General features: G+C 37.3%; 1 protein-coding gene across 2 annotated transcripts; it reads right to left on the reverse strand.

Annotated features, from left to right (window-relative positions):
* Positions 1-46: 46 nt before the first annotated feature.
* On the reverse strand, positions 47-27,213 carry PPIG (peptidylprolyl isomerase G (cyclophilin G)). Of its 2 annotated transcripts, none has more exons than XM_010567149.1 (13): positions 27,094-27,213; positions 18,933-19,012; positions 18,748-18,822; positions 16,399-16,506; positions 15,843-15,887; positions 13,795-13,882; positions 12,627-12,656; positions 12,397-12,536; positions 4,404-4,608; positions 3,188-3,355; positions 2,585-2,669; positions 1,610-1,746; positions 47-1,312 (listed from the first exon to the last, which is right to left on the reverse strand). In XM_010567149.1, exons 2-13 carry the CDS (start codon positions 18,991-18,993, stop codon positions 193-195), a joined length of 2,262 nt encoding a protein of 753 aa, XP_010565451.1. In that variant the 5' UTR covers positions 18,994-19,012; positions 27,094-27,213; the 3' UTR covers positions 47-192. The 2 variants fall into 2 exon arrangements, with proteins under 2 accessions (XP_010565451.1, XP_010565462.1); XM_010567160.1 differs by lacking the exon at positions 27,094-27,213 and adding an exon at positions 26,468-26,489.
* Positions 27,214-27,224: the final 11 nt, after the last annotated feature.

A 27,224-nucleotide genomic window follows, 5' to 3' on the forward strand; every position in this document is an offset into this window, starting at 1 on the left:
ATATTTAAAACACAGCACACTGTATTACACATATAATTCATTTTTCATTTCAAGTTTATTAAAACTTTAGCAGTACAAATGATCCAGGTTTTAGATTATCAAAAGACCAAACTGAAGTCCACATCTTAAAAAAAGGCGTTCCCCAAAATGTCTCTAAAACTTTGAGACAATGGAAACATTAAGTCCACGAACTCATCCGTGCCTGTCGTCATCTGTTCCAGGACTTGTTTCATGATCAGACTTTTTATCCTTACTAGGGGCATGATCTCTTTCCTGACTCTTCGATTTTTGGTTTATTTCTTTTTCTGCTGAGGAACTGGTCTTTTCCTTTTCTTTACTGCTGCGTGAATATGATTTTTTTGATTCTCTCTCCTTGCTACTTGGTCTCTTTTTTGAGTCTGGACTTCTATCCTGATCTCTACTAGACTTCTTATCTTTACTGGATTCAGGACTGCTACTTTCACGGCTTTTTGAACGTCTCTTCCTTTGGCTTTCAGTATCATTCCTCTTATATGAGCTTCTACTTTCTCTGTTTGAATACCTCTCTCTGTTTCTGCTTTGACTTTCTTCCCTCTCTGAGCTCCTTGAGTCTCTTCTCCTCCTATTTTCTCTTCCTCTGTATTTATCTGGTGTACCTCTCCTTTCTCTGCTTCTTGATCTTCCTCTTCTTCTTGTTTCTCTATCTCTATTCCTTGAATAGTCTTTACTTCTACTACGATCTCTGTCTCTGCTTCTCGATCTTCCTCTCCTACCCCTATCTCGGCTTTTGCTTCGATCCCTTGTTCTACTGCTGGAACTATGTTTTCTTCTAGCATGCTCACGCTCTCTGCTTCTTGACTTACGTTTCTCCCTGTCTTTACTCTTCCTATGGTCTTGTTCATTACTTCTCGAGCCTGCTCTTTTACTTCTCTCCTTGCTCCTACTTCTGTCTTTATCTCTCCCTCTAGAATCATAGCGCTTTTCTTTTTCTCTACCTTTCTCATGGTCTCTCTCTTTGCTTCGTGATCTTACTCTCTTTTCATCATGTCTACTGTGCTTAGAGTCTCTTTCTTTACTTTTTGATTTCTCTCGGCTTTTACTATGGCTTCTAGATTTAGCTCTTTTCTTGGCCTTGCTTTTGTTATGCTTGTCATCTTTTTCTGAATTCCTTCTTGTCTCCCTGTCTTTACTGCTGGATTTGTGATCTTTTTTCTTCTCTTTTTCCCCTCTTCTGCTTGGACTTTCAGAAACTTGTCTGTGGTCTGATGTTTTTCTCTCTTTTCCTCTTCCTGGACTTTTTTGATTATCTTTCTTGTTTTCATTTATTTCACTCCTTGGAGAGAGAAAGATATGATTTTTTAAATATTTTGAATCCCCTGCACTCTGAAAAATTAAGTCAGAAGTGAGACAGCTTCACAATTAAAACTTCAATTACATTAGATCATCTATATTAATAACTATATATTTACAGTAGCATTATTAAAATCAGACACAGTTAAGTAAAGGGATAACCAAGTCAGCGGCCTGTTTTTTTGGAAGTAACTGTAATTGAAAATCTAAGACGACAGGTATTACTTTTCATATATACAAAAAACTTCAATGCATATACTCCAGAAAGAAATAATCTTACTTGTCCCCTTTTATCCATCTTTCTCCACTAGACACTCTCATTCTTTGAGCTCTTTGCATTTCTTGCCTCCAATGTGGAGGAGTTTCACTGCGTCGAAATCGATCTCTTGACCTGGATCTGGAAGGTGTCCGGTAACGCTTGATGGGAAAAAGAGAAAATAGGGTGTAAGTTTGAATTGCACATGCTGTGATAGCTAAGCAAAATTTTTATCCTTGACGGTTGATTGTACATAGCACCCACCATGACACTTCACATGTATATACCAAGTTTACACTGACAAGTTATTAACTTACTGAAAAATATATCTGACATTCAGCTAAATCAGGAATACAAAATGTCTGATCAAATAACTATTTTTAAAGTAACTTTATTTCAGGATTTTTGTACTCTGCTGAGAGGTCTTCTCCTGTTGCTTTTAATTAGCACAATTGCAACTCACTGTTCTAACAATGAAAATTCCTCTGAGGTTTGACAAGCAACATGAAAACAATACTTCACACGTTTTCTTGTAAGGTTTTTACTAAGAAATTGAGGGATAGAGACTTCCATTACTAAAAGCATTTGCTACAAGCAGTGCATAGCATATGGCTTCACAAAATCAGAAGACCCAATGTAACAGCTCCCCCCAGCCAAAAAGAGAAGTCTTCCCCACATTCCTGGCACTCATGTCGTACTGGTTCTGGTGGTCACGAGAACCCTTGTTGAGCTAATTCCATTCACGAATTCACAGAATACTGCAGCAACACAAAAGAAGCATTTTTTGTGTGTGTGTCCCCAAATAAACTCAGTGTGCAAACAGGAAATTAATTTTTCTTGTCTTCCTTCAAACCTCAGTCCCCAAATCAATTATGATGCACCATAAATCCTTTTTTTTTTTTTTTTATCAACCATCCTAATGAAAATGATTAGTAACACCAGCAGTAGGACTCTGCTACCACCTTGTTTATTTTGGGGAACAGATTGTAAACATTTTACCCTTGGTCCTCTTCCTTTTATCTTCCTTCCGGATCTGGTCACTAACAGCCTCCTCTGGTATGTTGACTGTGAATTTGATAGATTACTAAAAATAAATTTTAAAAAGTGACATTGTTTATAACATCAAAGAAAGAAGCAAAAATAAAAGCAATTTTAAAACCTCTTCAGAAATTAAACTCAATGAAAACACACACTTCTTTTTTCTTATCAGTGCAGACAGTAACAATCACACAGTAAAAACTTCAGATTTTGTGACCACAAAATATTTTACAAGATTTCCAGGTTTTTCCATTTTTGAGAGAAGAATAAATTATAGATTCAGACTGGACAGTTCCAATAAATTCTAAATGAAACTGCAATGCATTTTACTTTCTTTTTCTTCAATCAGTCACTTTAAATTTTTCATTCACTAAAAGATTAAGCCTTTGCTCTAGGACAAAGACAACAGTTGCCAATAAACTGAAAAATCCATTTTTCATCCAGCAGTGCTCAACACATGGAACTGTTTAATAGGGAAAGGACTCACTGAACATTGGAGTCCCAAAACAGTAATATGACCATACTACTGTCAGCGCCTAGTCAGACTCAAAACAGATACATTACCTTTCTCTTTCCTTCTCTCTGCTTTTCCTCTCTTTTTCTTTCTCATCTACTTTAGGAGGACTTTTTCTCATCAGGAACCGGTTTTCAGGTACAGGAGGAATTTCTTCAGGACGGACAGTAGATAATGGCTGTGCTTCAGGGTTTTCATCTTCACTTTCACTGGATGAGCTTTATTTTTGTATAAAAAAATATTTATACTTGAAGTGAGTGATTTGGATGAGAGAAGACCTTTCAATCTATTTAAGTAATTCAGAAATTCTCTTAATTCAATACACAATGATACCACAAGAAACTCAGGAAACAGAGCTATTTCAGAAGCAACTTTTTTTTCCCCTATGATACCTTTGCTCCAAAACGTACAACTGCAGTAGACTTCTGACCAACATATTTTATCTATGAACTCCAATAGTGCAACACTGAACATATATTTACTCTCTAGTTAGACACAGCTTTTTTTCGTTTTTAAATTATTTTCTTTTAAAAACACCATCAGGGGAGTCAAATTCAGATTTTACACTAGCATATATAACTGGCTACAAACTATTGTAACTCCAAGCAGTTTGTATTAACAAACTTGTGTGAAATAGGCTTAGTCTCACAGAAACAATGTTGAGGCAGCATTGCCCTAAGTGAACATTTCTTACGTTTTACTGCTAGCTTAGAAAAATGTGACTTGCACTGACACAACTTGTATCTCATATGGAACTATAAGCAAAATTATTGCATTAGAAATAACACTTTCAGAAGCAAGAGTGCTTTTTGAGTTTTATTATCTTCCAGCGAAACTGCAAGACTTCTGGCATATCAGACAGAAATAATGTTAAGTATGTCAATTTATTAATTTTTTGTTTAGCTTTGCTTTTATTCCTGTGTACTACATTCTTGTAGGTCCCACTGCATATAATTTAAATTGAATTGCACAAAAGTGAATTTAGGGAAACAAACTATCACCACCCATTTCAAACCAAGCACTCCTGCAACTTTTCAAGCCAAATATACGTAAGTCATAGTCCATTCCTTCACTCCTTTATGAGCTGCAGGAAGTATGCACTGGACACTGTCCTTTGCCATCACATCAGAAAAATTTAAGCTTGTATATTGAAACTGATTGTCTCCCAAACTTCAGAATACCTGCTTCACTAGTTGTGTAGTTATAGGACAAGAAAATGGTACTGTATGGTGTACATGTAACAAAACAAAACATCACAAAATTGACCTTTTCTTGCTTTTCTTTCGCTTTTTCTTTTCTTTCTTATGTTTCTTGGAATTTTTCTTGTGTTTCTTTTTTCGTTTTTTAGATTTTTCTTCTGAAGCACTCTCGGAATCCGATGATGAATCAGAAGATGATTCTGAATCACTTGAACTTTCTGAGTCACTGGATGAGGAAGACGACTTGTGTCTTTTCTTTTCTTCTTTCTTGGCTTTAAGTCAGAATGGCAAAGACATATTTTAGTATCAAACACTTTTAAATAAATCTCAGAAAAAACAACTTATCTAGTATCTGCCTGAGCTTCTTATAATTGTGTCATGAGACTACTTCATCAAAGTACTTAAGAACAAACCGAAATTTTGGAGAAAACACTGTTTCTCCCAAGTACAATAAAGGATATGTCTAGAATTATATAAGAAATTTCCATTAAATGAAGCTCCAAAGTATCAAATTTATACTGTCAAGAACCTGTAGAACTGTGTAAGTTTTCAGATTATGTTTTATACAACATAAGCTACATATGAAGAATTATTTAAAATTTATTTAGAAAGTATTTATTAAAAAAAAAATTTCTTTGGCTTCAGGTTTAACCTGACTTCATATTAAAATCTATTCAAATCACAAACAAGAGCAGTTTTGAAAAAGAAAATAAGTAGCACAGACTAAACTGGTTACTCATTGCATTTTGCTCAGAGGGAAGATTCAAATAACCAACCTTCCTGCTAAGTGAAACCATGCTCAGAGAACAGTCCTAATCCTCCAGCTCATCATGTGTTGTTTGGTTTTTTGTTTGTTTTGGATTTTTTTTGTTTTTAACAGAAAGATACAAATAACTTTTTAACCACCTAGTATGAAAAGGAACCCTGCTAAAAGAGCAGACTAGTCCTTAATTACATATTTCACGATTTCTTGTGTGGCTGCTAGAGCTGCAAATCAACAATTTACTGGCAATCTGATATTAGTCTGACAGGAAATAATCCAAGAACACATACACCTTTTTATGCCCTTTAACTAATCTGAGACGTACTTACACTATTAAAAGTGATGGAAGTATTATTTCAGAGTCACGCTAATTTAAAAAAAAAACCACAATAAAAAATGTACCATAGAAACTTCACTAAAGGAGGTCTAGGCTTCTGAGCTATGACACTTCAGGTAGATCAGTTAAATGGTATTAATACTCTTCAAATGGGTTATGAAATTCATATCAGGCTATTGTCCAGAAAATTAAAAGCTCTATGCAGAAAATCCAGAAGATCACACTGGTTGTCATCTGACTGCTGTAGCTGACTTTTCTAATTAGCATCAATTATTATTTTACTTTGCCATTACAAATTGCAAAGATAGCCCATCATTCACTACACAACACACTACAGCCACAGACAGAAGAAACAGAACCTTCACCACTAAACAGAAGAAAAATATACCAAAAATAAATACTGATGTCCAAACAGCCTCATCACAGCAAACAATCCATATTTTAGGAGAACGCCTGTTAAGACCTTAGAACAGGCTTCAGATCAGACACAGAAAAAAATTTTAGAATTGCGTGAGGATCCTAGCTGAAAGTATTAGCCTCTTTTGCAAACCTTTTAATAGCTTGCTCTATCCAAAGAGTTCATAGTTTACAGAGATATTATCTGACCTACATCAACATACAAGCAGTTTAAATGCAACCTCCCACCCCCTGCTCTTCTGCACAAAACAGGTAAGGGAAAACATTAGGCACCAAAGACAGGATTATTGACTAAGCAGCCTGTCTGCATCTGAAAACTATTCAGACACAGAGGACACATTTTCACATATCAGAAAACATAAAAATGTCTCCCTGAATAGCCTAAGTTTTTTTTCTTTTCTATTAAAGATGGGAGAAATTCAGTTGTTCAGTCTAGCCAAGCATTTCTTCTATTGCCTTCCACTTGTGCCCAACAAGATGATACAATTTGTACTTGGCTATTGTGTATCAGTCATTGTTATAAAATAATTTAAGGCAAGTAATTAGACTAACTCATTTAAAAAAAAAAACAAAAACCAAACACGAAGATATGTTATGATAACTTTCCTATTAGATGATTTTTGTCCTTGCTCTGCAGAAAGAAAGTCCTTTGGGGTATTACAGTAACTCAAGTGTCAGAAGAGAAAAGATTTCAAGAAATTCAAAGAATTACAGGTTATTAACCCGCTTTTTACTTATTAACAGCCTTGATTTTGTACATATGGATAGGAAGAAAAATTCCACTTCAGAATTCCCTGCTAGCAATCTCTGATCATATACCACACTTACAGGCGTCCAGAAAAAAAGTTCAAGTGGCAGCAGTACTAAATACTAAGAAGTATCTATTAACAGCTATTCAACTTCTAGCATGCACTTATTGGGAAAAGAAATTCTTTTAATTCTCTGTAAACAGATTAGAGACCTGAAGGGGGGGCAGGGAAGGTGATACTCATATAGAGAACTCGAGGCAAACACTTCTATTAAGAGTAGATCTGGTAACAACTCTTCTGAAAACACAAGTGGCTATTTAATGGAACAGTGTATCAATTTTTGGAATTGCCAATATTAGATCCTCCAACTGTTTAGCGGGTATTACTGAGTTGACTGACTCCTTAGAGATAGCAGTAGGTATCTGTAACTACAGTCATGTGAGCTCAATGTGGAAATTCTCAAATTCAACACTAACTTGATCTCATTTTTGCAAACTGCATGATGGGAGGTAGTAGTTTTTCAAGGATGACCAAAAGCAAAAAAAAAACTTACATAAAACTCCTTGCTAAACTGGTCACAGAAGAGAATAAAAATGAGTCTTGGGGATGATGAGTCCTAGTATAATACTTAGGGATGTATTATTTGTAATAATAAGCTAGTACTTTCTACCAACTTAACAGGAAAATAAATTCTCATTTGGGCGAGAATGATAAAAATCAGTGAGGACAGATCATAGTTGCCCAAAACACATTCCTGGTTGCACTTCAGGCAGCTTCTTTATGACAGATGATATGTTGTGGGAACTTCAAACTGCCTCTTGGAAATTGGACATAGCTGGATATGCTTTAGAGTAGCAAAGTTAAGTGTGGATGTATCATACCAACTGCAGAGACAGGCAGTTACAGGTTCCTAATGGAGAAGAGAGTCAGCATGTCTCAGAAAAGCAACAGCTAAGCTCTCATTCATAGCCTCATCTCTTACTATTAACTTTTGTTCTGTATATAGTTATTGAATGCAAACCAGTGAAATCTCAAATATATGAAGTTGCCATATTTTACTCCCATCTATCCATCTTCTCGGCTACCATGTTTTGCCCGGAAGACCTTCAGGCTGTAGACTGTGATGCATTGAAGTTCTAGATCTATCAGCAGCCTTCAGTATTGTTCCAATGCTTTCATGACAATATCCATAATGACAGCTAAGGCAGTACCGTCCTTTACCTTCAGCAAAGTATTAGCTGGTAGCATTAGATCACCTATGTAAGCCATCACCTCTTTTGTAGCAATCCAGTATCCTACTCTGTCAGGTCTCCCATTCAGAATGCAGATATATACAGTGGTGAAAAATTTCCTCTTCACAGTGATGCAGAACACTTGCTTACAAAAGAGTAAGACAAGCAGTCTCCACATCTCAGCTTGTTATGGACTGTAGCAAGTCTTACATTAGCCCCATGATATCAGACCCCTGGACCTGAAATGAAGAAATGACCTGGCGAGAAAGCAGTTGGGCTCAGGCCAAAAGTCAGAACAGGTGATCTCATCTTGTAATTCACACCAGTGACACTCAAATGGTTACCTTATATCAAGTCCAATAACCTGTTAGACTACAGCAGTCTCCAAAAAGAGGGTGCCTTTACTTCAGGAAATTTAGACAGAAATTTTCCCTGATAATTTTTTCCAGCATTTAATCATCCTGCTGTTCAGAATATCAGGTCTTTTCTTCTATTTTGCACACATCTTGCTTCAATTATTTGCCATGGGTTCCTATTATGTCCTTCACTGGTTGATTAAGGACCCACTGTTTCTTACAATGAAAGTTATGCACAGTAATCAAGTCCTTAGAGATATGCATTAGGGAACACTACCATACTTGATTCTTGCTGATCAGATTACATTGTTACTGTGAGAAGTCCTGTATCACAAATGCCTGTGGACATAGATGTTTTTGTAGACAAGCAACCTACCACACAACTCCAACAGCAGAGGAGGGGGGTGGGGGAAGAAGAGCAGAGGAAAAACAAGCCATCCCCAGCTTCGCTTTGAACAGTTTCAGCTAAAGCCAAACCAGTTTATAACTACTGGTCAGTTCACTAGGAAAAAAAAATTAAAAAAAAATTGGAAAAGTCTGCAGCAACCGTTCATAGCAACCAGCTTGTGGAAAGGGAGATAATGATGTGTAACAAGCTTGCAGAACAAATGAACATTCTAGGGGTTGAATGAGTAAGAAAGAGGAAAGGGAGGATACACAAATCAAAAATCCAGGTAAGATATGACTTACCAGAATCACCACTTTCATAAAATATCTATATTTCATAATCTAGAGCAGTCTAAAGATTCCTGAATGTGTAACTTTGTGCTCTGTATCAGTGCTTGATAATTTGTAGATACCTTTTTTCTTTAAAAAAAAGAAATTTTCGTGACAGAATGACCTAACTACAATATTGTTCTTTGACGAATTATGAAGGCCTAATCTGCCTTAATTGCAGAAAGCACATTTTTACGAGCAGTGATTCCACAGGAACATCTATACTTCAATGAAGATCATGAATCAAGCCTAGCACTGCTCTGTGCAGAATCCCCTAGAAACACAATTTTCATGAGAAATCTTCATTAGAGGTTCTTGCTAAAAGCTGCCCAATGCACAAAGCCATTTAATTTTTTTGTTTGTTTTTGAATCAGAATGTCAGTTGTTTACATTCTTTAAAACATCCCAGATACACCTTTAATTAACCAAAGTCATGATCTCAAACAATGCAGCCAGACTTGTTTACTAGACCCCCTACTGCAAAACTTTGTCAATTGGTATCAAACTCCCATTTGTCTTTAAGAAAATGAATATTATTTTACTTGTTCCATAGTTTTTCTTGAGAATTATATTCATTTAGCTAGTCCATAATATCCTTCCTTAATACTGGCTTAATACTTAGCTTTCTTCTCTTTTTTTTTCCCTCCAGCATTCAGGCTTTTCCCTGCAACTTGAAGATTTTCTAAAAATAATACCACTTGCCCAGAGAGATTCTTCTTTTATAATTTAGTACATCTCATTCATTTTCACTAACTCCTCCAACTTTAAGGAATAAAAAGAAAAGAAAAAAAAACAACAAAGGAAAAGATGACAAACATTCTACTTTTCTAGGTGATCACCCTCTCAAATTCCACATAAAAGCTTCTGATCTAGGCCTCTGCAATATTATAATTGTGATCACTGTATCATTCAATTCACATAGCATCCAGTTAAGTTAGCTCAGTCAAGTCATCCTTCACTCATCCCTAAATAAATCAAATTCTCCTATACAAAGAGATAGAATTGCTTCCTTTATAAAGCGCTTCATCTGGATATTCATCACGATACCCAAAAATCTGATTGCCTTTCCTCAACTTTAACCTAAGAGAGAAACATTCATACCAGGGACCTAACATCTACTGTGATTCCTTCCGCTAGTGCCATCTTGGCTTCCCTGCTAAAACCAAGAAGTATCAGTTCTATTTTCATTCAGTAAAGACTTGTCTAATTCCTTCCTTTGTGTTGCATACCAGACAAGCTTAAACAATAAATATTTTAGTTTAAGTCTCCCTTGCTATCATAACGTAACTTCCCACAGAAATTTGCCATTACACTTTCCTCACTGGCAACCTCTTTATTCCTTTGTCTTAACAGCAAATTCTTAGAAGCAGTCTCCTCTTGTAACTGCCTCATATTTCACAGTATCAGTTCCCTTTTGCCTCCCATAGTAATGTGCTAAAACCAGTTCCACTGTTGGATGACTCTCTGTTGATGATCTTCCATGACACTGCTCACCTCCCAGAAACTGCTCCTCCTATCTAGATTCCTTGGCCTCTTCATATATTGACAGGTCTAAGGGCCTCTCCTGCTCCACTTGTCAGCTTTGGAATGCAGCTTGGCAAATTTCCTTCTGCTGATGTGATGATGAACTGTTCCTCCTATCTCCACTGCCTCAGGTCAGCACAGCTCATCAGTGGTTCCATGTTGTGCATTTAGCAAACAGTTCCAGCCATACTATCATCTCTCACAGTACTAGTGGATTTCCCCTTGCAGGTCCTACAGCCAGCCTTTCCCCTTCAATAGTGGGATCCTCCATGCACCAGGATCTCCATCATGGTCTGTCAGGCAGCACCTTCACCAGGCTGGCTCTGCATTAGTGCCCATTAGGGCCCACGTCTCCCCGCACTCAGCTCTGCCCTCCACCTGCCCGATCCTGATGCCTAAGGCCTTTTGTTCTCCAAACATTCCTGCTGCCCACCATTACCTAGTACTGTGCCTCATAGTCAGTTGAGTGGGCTATCCCATTGCCCTGGCATCAACTTCCCTCTGCGGCATGCCAGACCAGCTACAGGAAGCAGAGTCTCCAGGATCCCAGCAGTACTGGGGCAAAGAGGTACAAGGACACAGACAAATGGGTAGGACCAGGCAGTCAGATCTTTCCAGACGCCTGTTCTCTTTTAGAAATTAAATGAAAACAACATTTTGTATTTATTTTATTCACTATTTTGATGACAAGTACTTTAAAGCCCTGCCTAATGGCTTTAAGTCATCAGACTGCTCAGTGACAAAACTTTCATTTAGTCATTCAATTTCAAGTGTTCCAGAGTTGACTAAAAAGGGAGCATGGCAAACCAAGGAAGACATATATACAGAGTAGGTATCTCGCCCACTAGCTTCACCCATTCTGTATATGTATTGTTTTATTTTCTAATCTACACCACCTGTGCATTTTCTAACAGATATCATGCTCCCAAGTACTGTCCAGAAAAACTAAATTATTTCCTAACATGCAGGGTGACTTATGAGTTAATCTAGGAAGTTCTAGGATCTTTGAGAAGTCAGAAGCCATAACAAAACTTTGCCTGGAATTCTGAGGTATTGAAGAGATCACTTCAGACTCCAAAGTAATTCTGCTAGACATCACAACAGGTGAACACAGAACTGCATCAAAAAGGAGAGGAAAAACTAAGCAGCTCAAATTTGAATGCCTGTATTTTCTTTCCTTAGGCCAAAGAAACCTTTATTCTTGTCTTGTGCTTGAATATTCTTGGTGCAACCCTTCACAGTACATATCAGCAGAAGGTGCTATGTATGAATGAAAAAGCATGATCCCTATCATAGTTCCTACCAAACATGCATTCTGGGTTTCCTCCAATGAGATTCTCCAGAGTGACAGCAACATCTTAGATTGAGCCTTATTTTTTAAAAGAAGCAGAATCACATCTCCAATACTATGTTCAGCTCTGGAATGGCAGAGCAGGGCATCCCTTCCAGAAAGAAAGGCAGGTCCTGTCATATTCCTGTTTAAGAATATAGTTTATAGTAACTTAAAAAGGATATCTGCTAAAGGGCAGTTTCAGGCTTTTCTACTCTAAGTGCCTGTTCTGAAGATTTACCCAAAAGAAATTTGAATAAGTTCAATACCTGCAAAAAAAGCAGCAGTTATAAAATAAAGTCAGACTGCCATCAATCTTCTTAACATAGCACTCTACTTTCTATGTGACAAACGCTTGCCAGCTTTGTACTGAAATTTAGCTAGTATAAGGAAATCCAAGACAGGAGAAGCTTTGAAGAAAGCATGTATGATATTTCTTTAACATCTTCTGTATCAAAACCTTTTAAGTTTTTTTGAAGACAAACTGTACTGCAATATTATTCACCTTTTCACCAACTGCCCCTCCATCCATCACAAGTAAGTTTCTAAACATTTTTATAAGCAAGCAACAGGGAAGAAAATGAGCAAAATTACCTCATAGTTTGCACCTACGTAAATGTACAGTTCAACTTTACCTTTGGATTTTGGAATTAACTCTCCACAACTCAGTATGCGTACTTCAGCATATGGTTTACTAGATGCATCTGTTTTCTGGTTTTCTATTTCTCTCACAACTTCCTGACCTGAGATGACTTGTCCAAAAACAACATGATGTCTAAAGAATTTAAACAAAAGTAAGAATTCTTAGTACTTAATTTTCTCAAGGCAGCTCCCAAACAAACATAAGAAGATAAGAGATATTTACCCATCTAAGTGAGGTGTAGGTTTAGTTGTTCTGTTGTTTCCAGATTTTAATTTAAAGAGAAAAACAAAGTCAGTATTAGTGGAAAGCAGTCAGCATTTGAAGCATATCATATACACATAGGAAGGTGAAAGTTATTTTGAGTGAACTAATAAAATTGAACAAAACCAATGCATATTATTCTAAGTTTGTGTGCAATTAAAAGTATTTATTATTTTATACATTAAACTACCTATTCAATTCCTTGCTTTGATTATCACATTTTATTGAACAAAAAAAAGTGCACATAAGTTTTTAGACGGCATCCTCGTATAGGATATAGTAAGTGTTCTATTTAATAAATTATATAAATACTACCAGGAACAGATATAAAAATTAAGGCAACTGTCTCAGAGCATAGAAAACTGCAAATAACCTTCTATACATTAGAAAATAATCAGAAGTCAAAGGAAGAAAAAATATCCGTAAGTAGAGATTATTTGATATAGAAGTAGAACTGACTTTCTCTCAGCTTTCCCCTATACTAGCATTACTAAGGCATACAGATGTCAGCCATGGCAGAAGTAAAAAAATGGGTTTATAGTAAAGAACAGTCAGAAATCTCAAAATAAGGGTCTAATGCTAACTGACATCCACAACTCACCATGTTAATTAAGGTCATGAAACATGGGTAGGAGTGATGTATTTCAAGAATGTTTTCTGTAGATAAATTAGATTTAAGAAGAGTCTACTGCAATGTATTTTAAAAATTTAAGTTTTAAATTGTAAATGAGACTGCACTGGAAAGTTATTCTGTGACAAAAAAACCCCTCTGCTACTTTTGAGAACCCCCAGAGCTGTTTTGCTTCCTTCCCGACAACACTTGTTAGAAGAAAGCAATAAGAGTTCTACAAGGAACTAAAAGGTTTGCTTTACTGCCCAGGTTAGAACACAGCTACTGAAAACTACCAAAAGCTCTTTTGCACAGTCAATAAGCACTAAACACAAAAGTGATAAAAATAGTCAGGCTCTCTAAACAGTCCATTAGGAAAATGGCTATTTCCATGCAACTTTGTGAAAAAACATCAATTCTGGGTTTGCACAGGAGCTAGTCTTCAATACTTAAAAGGATCACCTTTACAGCTTACAAATGGCAAACAACACACACATTTCAGGACAGTACAATACTTACATAAAGAACTGTGAACCATTTGTATCTTTCCCTCGATTGGCCATTGAAAGGAGAAATTCTTTGTTGTGCTTTACAGCAAAGCTTTCATCTAAGGAAAGTGTTTTCAGTTACTTTAATTATACCACATATGCTTAGATAAATGCTATAATCTAAGTAAACTCATCCTTATTAAATAAATCTGCTAGCCACTTCAGTAAAAATTTGGATTAAAAATAGATTCAAAATAATAGCTATTTTTTAATATATTATTCCTTCCATTCTAAATAATGCATTTTAGTAAGGAGAAATATGAATTAATGGTTTATAGCCTGAGGAAAAACCCAAAATTTAGTATTCTTGTTGAAGAGATTTGTTTCCGACCAACATTAGCAGAGACCTCATCATTCTAAGTTGTTGCTCTTTCTATTCTGCACATACTGATCATTGTCTCTTTGGAGCAGAAGTTTTTTAGCTGTGCATTAAGAAACCCCTCATATTCACGCGGTTTTGTTATTATTTTTTAATACACATGGATATCCAGTTTGATAGCAATCCCAAACAACTTGTGTTGGTCTGTCAGACACACAGATGAACTTACCAAGCTGGCTATTAAGAAACTAAGTTTAACTCAAATGAATCCTACTTCTGATGTGCAAATCACTGTTAACAGTTCAAACTAAACCCCAATGGAACTGTGAAATGTAATCACTATTCTTCATTTAAGACATCTGTAAGAGACTACCCTGTCTCCCTCCTCTCCCAAAGCAGCATAAAGGCTCTTGGGGGATCCAAACTCTTCAGACAAAGTTTGCTCAGTATTGTTTAGATACAGATGGCAAGAGCAAGCATTAACAAAGAAGAAAAGTACGCTATCTGTAAGGCCATGGTTTCACATCACACTGTGTCACTGGCAGTGAAAGGGACAGGCCCACTCACTCTCCAGTCACCTGTGAAATTGCTATCTGGCATAGCATCAAGTGTCAATCTAATCCTACAGGGAGCTGCTTAAGGGATCCAGAAAAGCAAAAACTCCCATGAATTCAGTTTCACTGTGGCTGAGCTGAACAGCCAGTTTGCAGCTGCCAGAAGGTAGGTAGAGGTTTTGCTCTTTCTTCCATCTCCCCCAACCATACATTTCCTCAAACCCAGCTACTCATTTGTGTTGGTTCTGATGCTTGCCAAATTATTGAATTGGGTCCACTCACTAATATGGAAATAAATACATTTTTCTGCTGCAGTAGTCTTTGGGCATTTTAGCAAGCTGAATCAGCTGAAAGTTTGATCTGAATGAGTCAGTGCAAGAAAAGACCTCCTCCCTCTTTTGGCAGTTGCAAACTGTTGATTCGACTCAAGGTCTGATTAAAAATTGCAGCCTGGCCCTACTAAAGTAGTGAATAATTCTTTTGATTGTTTGCTGCAAGCTCATATAAGAACCAATATTAAAAGAAAAGTGTCAGGGAGGAGGCAGGAGCATAACCACTCCTGCTGGTGGCAGCTAACCATCACATGGGTTTAGATGTAATACAAAAACTGCCTCGAGAAACACAGAGATGCTCCACTACATTCTGGACAAACACAGGCTGAGAAATACACTGGAATGCATAAGAGGTACTTCTGCAACGCTGACTGAAGAAAAACCAGGACTGTGAGAAAACTGATAGCCTCTTTATCATTAATTCCTCTTGAGTTCAGGAAAGCAGGGCTTTCTGCTTTCTTTTAAATAAATATTTGCAAGGAAACCTGACCCCATCGTGCTTTTCTCCTTTTCACTGGAAGAAAAGACAATCCCCAACTTTTAGCTAGCTGCTTGTTTAAAAACAGTTATAAAAATGTAAATCTGGTAAAATGGACAAACACAAAGGAGTTCGGTTTTAATTTTTCATTAATTAATTACTTCCATATCTTAAAAGTAAAATAAAATAACCTAAACTGGACTGTCAAAGGCCTCTAAGACCAGACAAAATCTTAACAAAAGCAATGGAGTTTAGGTTTAGAGAACAGAGACTACAGAACGTAAAGGTGATTGCTTATAGTAACACCAAAACAGAGCAGACTGATAAAACTCTTACCTTCAAAAAAGCCACCATAAATGGATTCTCCTCCCCTGCCATTTCCTTGAAAGAGGAAAAGTGACAGTTACAACTTAAAATAGTGATTAAGAGAGTCACATTATGTGGAAGGTGCTTCATAATATGAAATACTGATCCAACTGCATCCAGATCACTGACATTATTCTTCAAGATATGTACAGAAGATCAAGACGCATCTTCGTAGTCCCAAAGCAAACTTGGAAAACAAGAAAGTATTCTCCTATAGTCTCCCTTTGTTCTTCATTTCCCAGCAGCAGATATAATATTTTACCCTCACATTTAAACCTTTCAATAGAAAGTACTTAGTACTCTGAGTACTGAGATAACGGAGCAAAATGTGTGTTTGTGTGCGCATGCACACATATAAATTTATATGTTTGTATGTAAGTTTTCATGTAACGGTTCTTATGCAGAAAAAAGGGAAGAAAGCAGTGGAATCACAGAATAATTAATATAACTAAACAATGCTACAGAGAACTCCTGCAATATTCTATTACATAAGCATTAAAGTTTTCTTCAAAGACTCACATCATACCTTCACTGAAGTCACCTCCTTGGATCATAAAATCTTTCACAACCCTGTGAAACAGACAACTTTTGTAATGCAATGGCTTTTGGGTGGATTTTCCTGTACCCTTTTCACCTAAAGGAAAAGAGGAAGAACAACAACAACAACAAAAAAAAAAATTACTCTCTGCACCTGTAGAATCCCCACTACAAAAAAGTGTTATGTAAGCACTTAATCAAAATGATCTACTAAGCTCTGAAAAATTATCTTGTGAGGCAGACCCATACCTGTAATACTAATGAGAAACTAGCATTTAAGAAAGCAGAGCAGAAACTGCCTTCTGTCTCTACAGTTATACCAGAAGAACTCCTTACTGACATTAATATACAACTCTGGTCTCTTCCATGCAGATTGACTGAAATTAAACAGACAGTTTAGGTTTAAGATAACTGGCATTTCTCAGAAGCACGCAAGAAACACTCCCATCTTCAGTTACAACACGGCAAGGTTAAGGTACCATAGACGCAAGGGGAAGGAGAAGTAATATCATTCCCTCCCCCACTCATGATTACAACTGCCATCTTCCTCCCTTGCATCAGCTCAGGTGCTCAAGACCCATAAGCAGACTCTGCTTCAGGTACAACACTATCTACTTTCCCTGCTACCCTCAAATAGATAAGGTCTCTGCTGAATTAGCAAGATGAATGGCTCATGGTGGGTCCTGTGAATGGCAGAGCCAACCTCATGGTAACAGTAAGATAATCAGTGGGAGTATGTTGGAAGGAAAAGGTATCTTCCCCTCAATGCTGGCAAACCATTAGACTTTATCTTCCTATAATCTTATTCTGAGCTATTAAACTGGCAGCTTTTGTCACAGGCAGTTGCCTCTGAACTTACCTGTAACAGACTGGTGCCTCCATATGGAGCTGACTAGCTAGAAAAAAGACTTTTGATAGGAACTTTGATAAACGTGAAGCTGTATCTGTTCCACTAACTTGGCATATGCCTAACATAGGTATGCCAGGAAAACACGGAGCTGTTGATCTCTGTTTTAAAAAGACAGCATATACTTTTCAAAACTGCCTGAAAAAATGAGTAAGGAAAACAAATAAAATCAAAATTTGAATTAACTTGCTGATGATCAATATCGTAAAGACCCCACCCATATATTTTCCTCACTGTTCTAAAATACGTTAAAGCTGCGAAGTAGTTCAGCATCCGAACTTGATTTTGAATGTCAGCAACTAAGCGTGAACTTAGTAGTACTTGTTCTTGACCTGAAATGCTGTTGAAAGATGTCAAGCCAAAAACTTAAAGCAGCAGAATGGAATAACACCTTTATGCAATAAATCTGACTTTTGGGCAGTTGACAGCAGATCAAGAATGCCATGGTCACATGATAACAAACATATACCTATTAAAAAGAATCACTTTAAGGTTCAGATTTTTAAACAAATTTTGATAATATGATTTTGTGCCAGTAAACCTAACGTCAGATCAGATAATACCTACATTCCTGCAGACATCATGAATGGTGCACTAAGTGTTCTAGCTAACTTGACATGAATGTAATTATGCACCCACACCTGATTCAGATCATATTAGTACTGCTGAGTGCTTCAGTATTAACAGCTACAGAGCCTTGACCTGAAAAACAACAGAGCTGGAAGGAAAGGAAGCAGAAAATGCTGAAGACAGAAAGCATGTATGGTATCCATGTATTCACAAAATTATTCTTGTGATAATAAATTTAAGTTTTGCTAAACTGTCAGCATTTTCAGCAAAAGCATGCAGTCCACAGGACAGTAATTCTGTTTGCAAATGCTTCCAGGAAAGAATCTTCTCAGTATTTTGTTCGAGAAATAATCTGAATTTCAATAGGAATGGAAATCACCATTCTCCATCAATGAAGGAAAATTAAAATGAAAAAAACCCACCAACCCCAACAAAAAACAAACCCAAACAACCTAAACAACTAATGAATACCCGCTATACCTTTCAAATACCTCAAAGTATCGTAAGACTGAAAAGTAAGGCTGCATGGTTGACCTCTTATTGGCTACCTTTCAAGACTGGATGATGTTATATAATGTGAACAGTAATATCTATGCTAGTAGCAGAAAATCAGCTTACTGTGTCTGTATTTAAAGTTGATTAGTATATAGTCCCTGCAACATACTAAGCCAAAGCTACAACTGCTTTGACTCTACATCAGATGTATATGAGAAATCAGCTAATCTCTAGAGATACCAAGAACCAATGTTTTACATACTTATTTTTATATGTAAGAAAATGGCAGGAAAAATAACACAGACATCAAACTAGCTAAAATTGTATTACATTAAAAATCATAAACAAAATTAAAGATCTACAAACCTGTGCAAAGGCAACGAAAATTCTCACATGTCTTTGGACACACATCTGAAAACAGTTCGAAGACCACTCTTCCAGCTAGGAAAAAAAGAAAGCCATATTTATTATGAAGTTAACTGGTATTTGTATTATTCTTACATATCTTATATGAATATCACGTTACTGAACAGATATTTTAATTTTCTTACCAGGTACATTGTTGATGGCTATGTCAAAAAAGCAACGAGGTCTCTGGACCTTTACTCCCATGGCTTCAAGAGTTTAAATACTGTAAGTAATAAAAAAATTTAGTTTTTCCTTTTGTGTAGTGAAACTATGCGTAAGTCAATGTAGAAGATTTTACAATGACAACAAAAACTGCAGAAAAGCAAACCTTCAGAAAAAACAGAGAGCCAACATAAGTATTTTTAAAGGTTCAGAAAGTATTTTAGGTCATTTTCATGTTTTGTAGACCTGAGTGATTTTATTCATGTTTGCTGCAATAGTATTAAATTTAAAATGAGCGCCATACTTCAGATGAGGAAATACAAAAAGAAAAGATACTGTAAGGTATGGGGATAACAAAGTTTGAAGTCGTCTTGCTATCCAGATGGTATAGGTAATCACTTAAGTTGTCTGCTCCTAGAATTCTATATGCTATGTAAAATTAGCATCAGAGAGGAAAAAAGGAAAAAAATCAGCTTTGAGACCCAACAACTTGAGTGCTCTCAAACAGCTTCTTGCAACTGCCTTTCAACCATTTAAAAAGACGCATTTGCAATCTCTGTTAGGCTCACTGTTAGTGGCTGAGGAGGCTGCCATCTCCACATGCCAACCTGCCCCTCTGGTCAGGGTTATCAGCTTCATATCAGGCCTGTTCTCCTCAGTAATATGTCAGTGGCTACAGTCCACAACCCAGTTCAGTTCACCTCAGTTACTATTAATTACCTGGACCATGAACTACAGCTGCTCAAGAAAGAACACACTGCTAGTCTAGGAGCACAGAAAGGTGAACAGCCCAGGATGGTGAACTTCTTCAACTGCTGTAGGTAAGTAATAATTGTGCAAGTCAAGTAGGCATACTTTCAGAAATACCAGAACTTTTACCACAAATAAAGAGAATAGTCAAAGAGTGGAAAATAACTTATGATGGTTACAACTTGACAAATCACCAACACATTGTCATGCTAAGACTAAACATTCAATTTCTTAGGAATGTATTTCCTGAATTCCTGTCACTGCAGTTATCAGGAGCTGCTCTAATTAGGATCCAAACCATTCTACATGAAAGAAATACAAAGATGTAGCTCTTGCACAATTATTGCCAAGTGAAATTATTTTGGCTTTTTATTGTTTCTTTTCATTTTATGTCATTGCTTATCTCTTCTGAGTCACCATCCCTAGAGGTATTTAAAAGATGTGTAGATACAGTGCCTAGGGACATGGTTTAGTGGTGGACTTCTTACTGTTAGGTTTATGGTTGACTCAATGATCTTAAGGGCCTTTTCCAACCTAAATGATTCTATGATTCTTTATCCAGAATTTCAATGCAACTTTTCCCTTATCTTTGAGTACATAAATCCCTTTATCTTTGTGTAACAAGCAATGTCTTAATCCCATTTGCATCTCCGGCCTTTCAACATTATGTACAATCATGATGTTCTTTTCCTCTTCTGAAGCCCCATCCTCTCTGAATTACTTCAGAGATGGAAAAAAACAATGATGGCAAAAGGACCTGTAAGACTGGAGTACCTTTTCCAGAATTTGGAATATAATCCATAAATTTTCAGTTCTAATCATTTTTATTGCCCGAAAACACTACTCAAAGCTAGCTGACGTACAGCATACATCTCTCCTAGAGCTTCCCTTATAGCTGTGCCACAGAACAGCCTTGAAAAATTCAGTTGTCACCATCTGTCACTCTCAGCTTACAAACAAGAGGCTGTAACAAATCAAAAGACAGTAGTGTAATCACGTCAGTCTATATTCTCTCTATTTGCGCTCAGTGTCACTCCTAACATTTTGCCAAGGTTACGCAGTGAAAATCACAAGAACAATGCAGGACTGATTTAAATTAAACACCACTCAGTAGTTTATCATTCATGTGATTTTTAGCATGAGAAGACTTTGCAAACATGCAAAATCTCACTAGATACCCTCTTAGCTGTGTAATGAATACATTAATTCACACAAGCCAGAGACGTGTCAAAAGCAGCAGGCTTGCCTCAGTCTGCTTGCTCCTCTCCTTGAACTACCATTTCTCTTTTATTAGCACAACAAATTTTGAGGCCAAACAGAGAAACAAATGGAGAAAACACCTGTAGGTGAGAACTTTAATGTTGTCAAGTTAGCAGAAGGCTGACCAGCTCACCACACTGCTGCACAAACTCTGGGGCAGTGCAAGGAAGGTAGCAGCGTGGGCAAGGGAAGGGAGATGAGACAGGTGGGAGGTGACAGACTGCCTTCAGAACTGAGACCCTCTCAGAATAAATGCTACAATAAATATTGTTTGGTGGTAGCACTGAACTGAGACATCTAAGGACCAGTAGTACCACAACTGGTTGATCCATTGTACCCAAACTTTAAACATTTAGCTGTAGTGCTTGAGTGAGGAGGGATTTAACTCCTGCTTTACAGGCAATTGGCTTGAGAAATGTAGAAGTATGCCTTAACATTTATATACAGTACTTTAGCCAAAATAAATGCAAACTATCTTAACATGTGAAACAATTTTTATTTCCAACATTCATAATGATTAAAGCTAAACTGTAAAATAAATGTCAATATACCTACGTCAGTCAATTTTTAACTCTCTTTTGTAGAGAACAGGGTGGGAGAGAGAAGAAAGAAATAAAGAATTCTACCTGAATCCCTACTCTCAGCAACTTTTGCTCAACTTGATGTTTTTCTACCTCTACATGGTCTCATGAACAGTGGAACAAATGAAGTTTAGTCCATGTTCTAAATGCTACCTCCAATGTCCCCTGCACTTTCCCTAAATCCTCCAATAATATCCCCTAAATACCGGCTGCACTTGGTTCTAAATGACAGTTATGTCAACTGCTCGGTATGAACACCCTGACTGGACAAACACCAGGCCAAGTAAATATACCTAACTCTTGAACTGATACTGCCTAGTAAACCAGGCTAAAATATCAGTGACGTTTATCCTACCTACAAGTCAAGTAAGCGTTTCCTCTCCAATATACTTAAGTATCCATTGCACAGTTATTACTTCAGACAGACCTTCTCCTGAAGTGTTACAAGGAAAACTACTGAGTTACAAATAATCCATAAACTATTAATTTCTATTCATGTAGTATTTCATACCAAACACCATCTTGTACATACTGATCATTTAAAACTTGTCTGTATCAAAAGCAAGTACATGGGGTATGAATGTTAAATACAGAACCAACAAAGAACACAATTTGAAAATACCAAGAATAAAGTCAGGAAATTACAAATAAAGCTCAACAGTACTATATGTCTAGTAATAATAGGGCTTACGTGACTTCTGTATTTATCTCTTCAAATTTATTTTCAATTAGAATGTGGATACACTTAATCCACAATACTTTGCGGTTTTTTTTTTAATTGTGAACTTGATGGAATTTTACTAGTGAAGGGAGGATGATTTTAAAGTCAACCAAAACTATACATACACACTATACATACACACAAAAATGTGCTATGCAGAATGGCGATCTTGAGAAGTCAGCTCACTTCTTCCTTCCAAAACTCTGTAAGAAAGGACAACGTAACAACTCAAGTACTATCCTGAAATGTTCAAGCCATTCATCATTCTCAACCACCTCCTGTTTGAGAAACCTCTTACTAAGTCTAAGTAGAAACTACGCTCCCCCGCCCCACAAAAACCCACCCCAAAACAAACAACCAAAACCAAAAAACCACTTCAGTATATCTAAAAAAGAGGCCTGTTTCTTTTATTTCTGAAAATGGAATTACAGTTCAGCTTAGAGAATATTTGTGTTTACTGACAAATACACCAAAAATATTTAGTCTTGTCAGAGCAGCTGCATCCATAACCAATGCATCACCAGCTGTGTCCATCAGGGTTCACATCCCTTCACACCTCCATCAGCCTTTTTATTTTGTTCAAATACTTGCAGGATAAAACTGGCCAATTCATGGCCAGGCTGCAGACAGCTGTTCTCCTTCAAAATTATCTGTGCCAATGGAAAAAGATAACCGTCCCAAACTTTTCACAAGCATCTCTCTGCCAGAGATTATCACTCACACATGTTGATATGCTTAAAAATACATCTTGGGGAACTATTTTCAAAATCACCTTTGCTAGCAATGATCTGGTAATAATACCGTTTAATATAAACTAGTTTCTTTTGACTGAAACGGTCTAGAAAGCACTCACAGATGCACACCAACTGAAGTATCAACGCGTAGTGCATCTCACAAGAACTGATGGCAAGCAGCAATACAGTAGTATTTCCTAGTTTTATGAGGGGAAAACAAACACCTTTATTTGTAACTATGTTGAACAGGTCATGGGACTACCTATTTGTTTCAGTCCCTGCGCAGGACAGAACAGATTTGGAGCAAAGAAGTATTCAGTAGGAAAAATATATATTGTGTCCTATTCCTTCACTTCTTTCTGTCATCGGCAATCCGCTATTTTAAATTTCTCCTTGACCTTGCCTGAGTATTTGTTTCCTTGCATCAATTTACAATTATCTTCTGCACCGGTCTTCATTCAATGCCCAAATGGAAGTGAACAGTAAAGCGTATAAATTCACATTCCTAGCATTTTGTTTCAGGCCATCTACAAATGCAGGAAGACAAAACTACATTGATTTATACTGCAAAGATAGCCATCTGGAATCTTCAGAACTATATTTTTAAGCAAAACTTTGAGTCCAGAAAATGCAAATGCATGAAGTGAATACTGAATATCACATTCACTAAGGCTGTGGTTCCAGTCACTTGAAGCCAATATAAATGTGGGCTGATACCAGAATGGAGGGCTCATACATCCATGTGTTTAGCTTTCATACATGTGGCCACCTAGCTGCATAAAACTACCTTTCTTCCCCCTCCAAGAAAAGATGTGACAACAGCACATATCAGCTTAAAGTGATATATACTCTAAAAATATTATATGTTCATTCCAGTATGGCTTAAACTGGAAATTAATTTATGATTGTGAAATAAGAGACATGAAAATTTGTTCCTAGTTCTGTTCCTGTGTCAGAGCTTCCAGCCGTGTTAGGATGATACTGAAGGTGCCAACAACAAAAATCCGACCAGACCAACCTTCAATCTCCATCATTTCCTCAGCATTTTCTCCAAACACCACCAACTCCTCCTCTGTGTTTCACCATCAAAAAACTCTGAATTAGCAGCAATGACAACTAAGGAAATCAATTTTTTTTCCACTTTACTAATCAACGCCACAGGATTTTCATTGTCAGCAGATCTAGGAATAAGGTACTACACTTGAACACATATCAGGTTTAGGATGCTGTCTTTGCAATCACGTGGACTTAACACATCCATAAGAAAAGAAGAAAACATTTGCATTCTACGCAGGTCAATGAAATCTATGCAGGAACACTTTCTACTCATCATCAGAAATTGTATGTTATAGGTTTTCAACCTGACTGCCCCTTCTAATGGCATTCAGAGGGAAAAAGCCAACCACAAAAAAGACTTTCAACATTTCTGCAGGCAAAAAGTGATTGACACCACTTTCCATCAGGCCTCCTTCTCTAGAATAATGCTACAAGTATTTTTTGGACAATTGACATAGTATTCCCCTCCCTGCCTCAAAAATAAAAAAAAAAAAAGAAAGAAAGAAAGAAATAAAATCAAATTAAGAGCTACCTGGCAATATCATGGATATAAGGCAAGACCCTACTATCCTCTTAGGGAGACTTAAGAAATTTAAGAAAATACCATCCTCAGATAGGTCCTGACTAAATATGCAGTACATACTCCTAACACTACTGCACTGCTTAGTTCACTTACATCACCTTCGGTATGATTTTTTGCAATTATTAACATGAATTTTGTCTTCTTGTACTAAAGAGTATAATGAATACACAGCCAGTTATAACATCTCAGCTGGGAGAATGTAACATTCAGCTGAGAAAGTAATAACATTCTCTTAAACTATTTAAACAGAAATACAGTTTCCTACTAGATCATGCCCTTTGTTTTACTTTCCTAGGAAAGAGGCACCTACACTGAAAAAGAGGTTAAAATATCTAACCACACTCTTGTCAATAGCAAGTAAAAAGCTTTGTTTTCAAGTATCTAATTTATGCAGAAAGTACTTCTTTTTTCTGTTAAGATTTGTGAAAAAATACAGGTGTTTTCTCCCAGGTCTGTGCACCAGTAAGTGCCTTCGGTGGTGTTCACTGCTCCCCCAGAAGCAGCAAAGAAATGTGTTCATTTCAATTTTACTATTAGTAACCAGAAAGTGGATTAGCATTAGGTCTGAAACCATGAGTTTATATTTTAAAAATTACAGAATGCTAAGAAAAAGCAAGTTTTAGCATTGTATGAAAGGGGAAAAAGCTTTTAAAGGGTTTAGTGTAATCTCCAAGCCATTTACCCATCAGGATCACAAACTAAATTTCAGAAGCAGCATCCCTTCACACCCTGTTACTGAAGATGAGAATAAGGCAAGATCATGCAACAGTAGGAGACAGTTCTTAATGCTGACCCATATTTGCCAACCATAACCAAAAAAAGCTTGTTCCATCATCTTTTATTCTCACGTTCTCCTCCCTTCTCTACTACTTTAGCTCTAGATCCCTTCCCTGCCTCATCCCAACCTCCTACCTAAACCTCACTCCATTACAAGATGACCAGATTTGCTCCCTGGCACTCACTGACTCTGCTTCCAAATGGAAGATGGCTCCTAAATGCACATGCCATGGAGGAGTGAACTGGTAGTGGAGACATCATGCTGCAGCAGAGTAAAATCCTCCATTGCAGTACATGTTCTTCACTCCAAATTCCCTCATAATCCACAGATTTTCTGAGATACTAAAGGGGAAACAAAAAATAAATCTTCTGATAACAGCTTGATGACTGCTTAGCTAACTTAAAAAAAAAAATATTTCTGTTTCACAGAAGAGGACTGGAAAAATGGTAAGTCTTAATAAGAAATATAGTCTCAAAGGGTGGTCTCAGAGGATTACTGATGTTGGTATCCTTTACATGTTCCCCTTCAGATCTACTTCATATACAGGAAACTAAACTTTTTCTCTCAGAGGATTACTGATGTTGGTATCCTTTATATGTTCCCCTGCAGATCTAACATCATATGCAGGAAACTATACTTTTTCTGAAATCTTTATAAATAATTTTTAAAAACTGATAAATCAAGCTCTGCAAGTTTAGATAAATTAATGCTTCATAAATCATGTGTAATTTCCATATTTTTAATCATATTTTTATCATAGTAGCACCTAAAAATTTGAGTCATGCTGAACCCCAATGCATTAATGAATGGGAACAGTGAAACAAAATGGGGGAAAAAAGATAAAGCAAAAACAAAAAAACCCCCACAAAACCCAAAACACTTATCCCTGTCCAAAAGAGCAGCCCCTTCTGCAGGCAACATAGAACAAAAACATGAAAAATAAAATATTCTCTCAGAAGAAAAGATACATCTTCGAAAATAGACTTTATGCAAAAGAAATGGTCTCATGTTCCTCTCAAAACAGGTCTCAGATGATTACTAAAATATAATTACCTTAACTAGCCAAATATTAGGCAACTATCTGCAAAAGTGACTTCTTTATCATCATGATGGAAGATACTTTCCTAATCGTGACTGAATTGTAAGGCAATATTTAGGACTACAATAGATACTTTGTCCACAGTTTCAATAAACTATTCCTTTTTCTCGTACGCCTCTCTCCTTCAGAGGCTCCTCAGTGACTCAAAAAACAATCCTATATACACAGCAGTTATAGTTAGGTCGTGGCTGCAAACAAAATGAGCCTGGGACTCAGCCCTCATAAAAATCTCAGAAGTGCCTTAGGAAACCCTTGAAGGAGAAAGGCAGAGGACCCTCCTGCCAGCCGCGGTAGCTCCTGTAGCCTCCGCTTCTCTAGGAGAGGCCTGCAGAGGGGACGAGAACATGTGGCACGCAGACAGCCCGGTTACTTCGCCTTCTAGGGGAGGAGGGAGGACTCATTCAAACTCCCGAGCAGGCATCGAGCAGCACCGAGGCCGACCAGGGCGCTCGCGGCGGGCTGGCAGACCCGCGGCGTGCCCGGCCCGCGGCTCGTTAGGCTGCGGAGAAGCGATACCCGGCCTCCCAGACCCTACCACCTGCCGCAATTTTCGCCAGGCCCCGGCCGCCACTTCACCTACCCCTCCTGCTCCCGCCTGCCTTCGGGCCCCGCTCGCAGCTTCTCACGCACGCCCCTTACTCTCAGGGGCCCCCCTCACCCGGGATGCCCCGGCCGCCCCCTCAGAGCAGCACCGGACGCCCCGGCCCGCCC

This window comes from Haliaeetus leucocephalus, unplaced genomic scaffold (genome assembly GCF_000737465.1).
Source record: "Haliaeetus leucocephalus isolate CR32 unplaced genomic scaffold, Haliaeetus_leucocephalus-4.0 Scaffold1, whole genome shotgun sequence".
Classification (NCBI taxonomy): Eukaryota; Metazoa; Chordata; class Aves; order Accipitriformes; family Accipitridae; genus Haliaeetus; species Haliaeetus leucocephalus.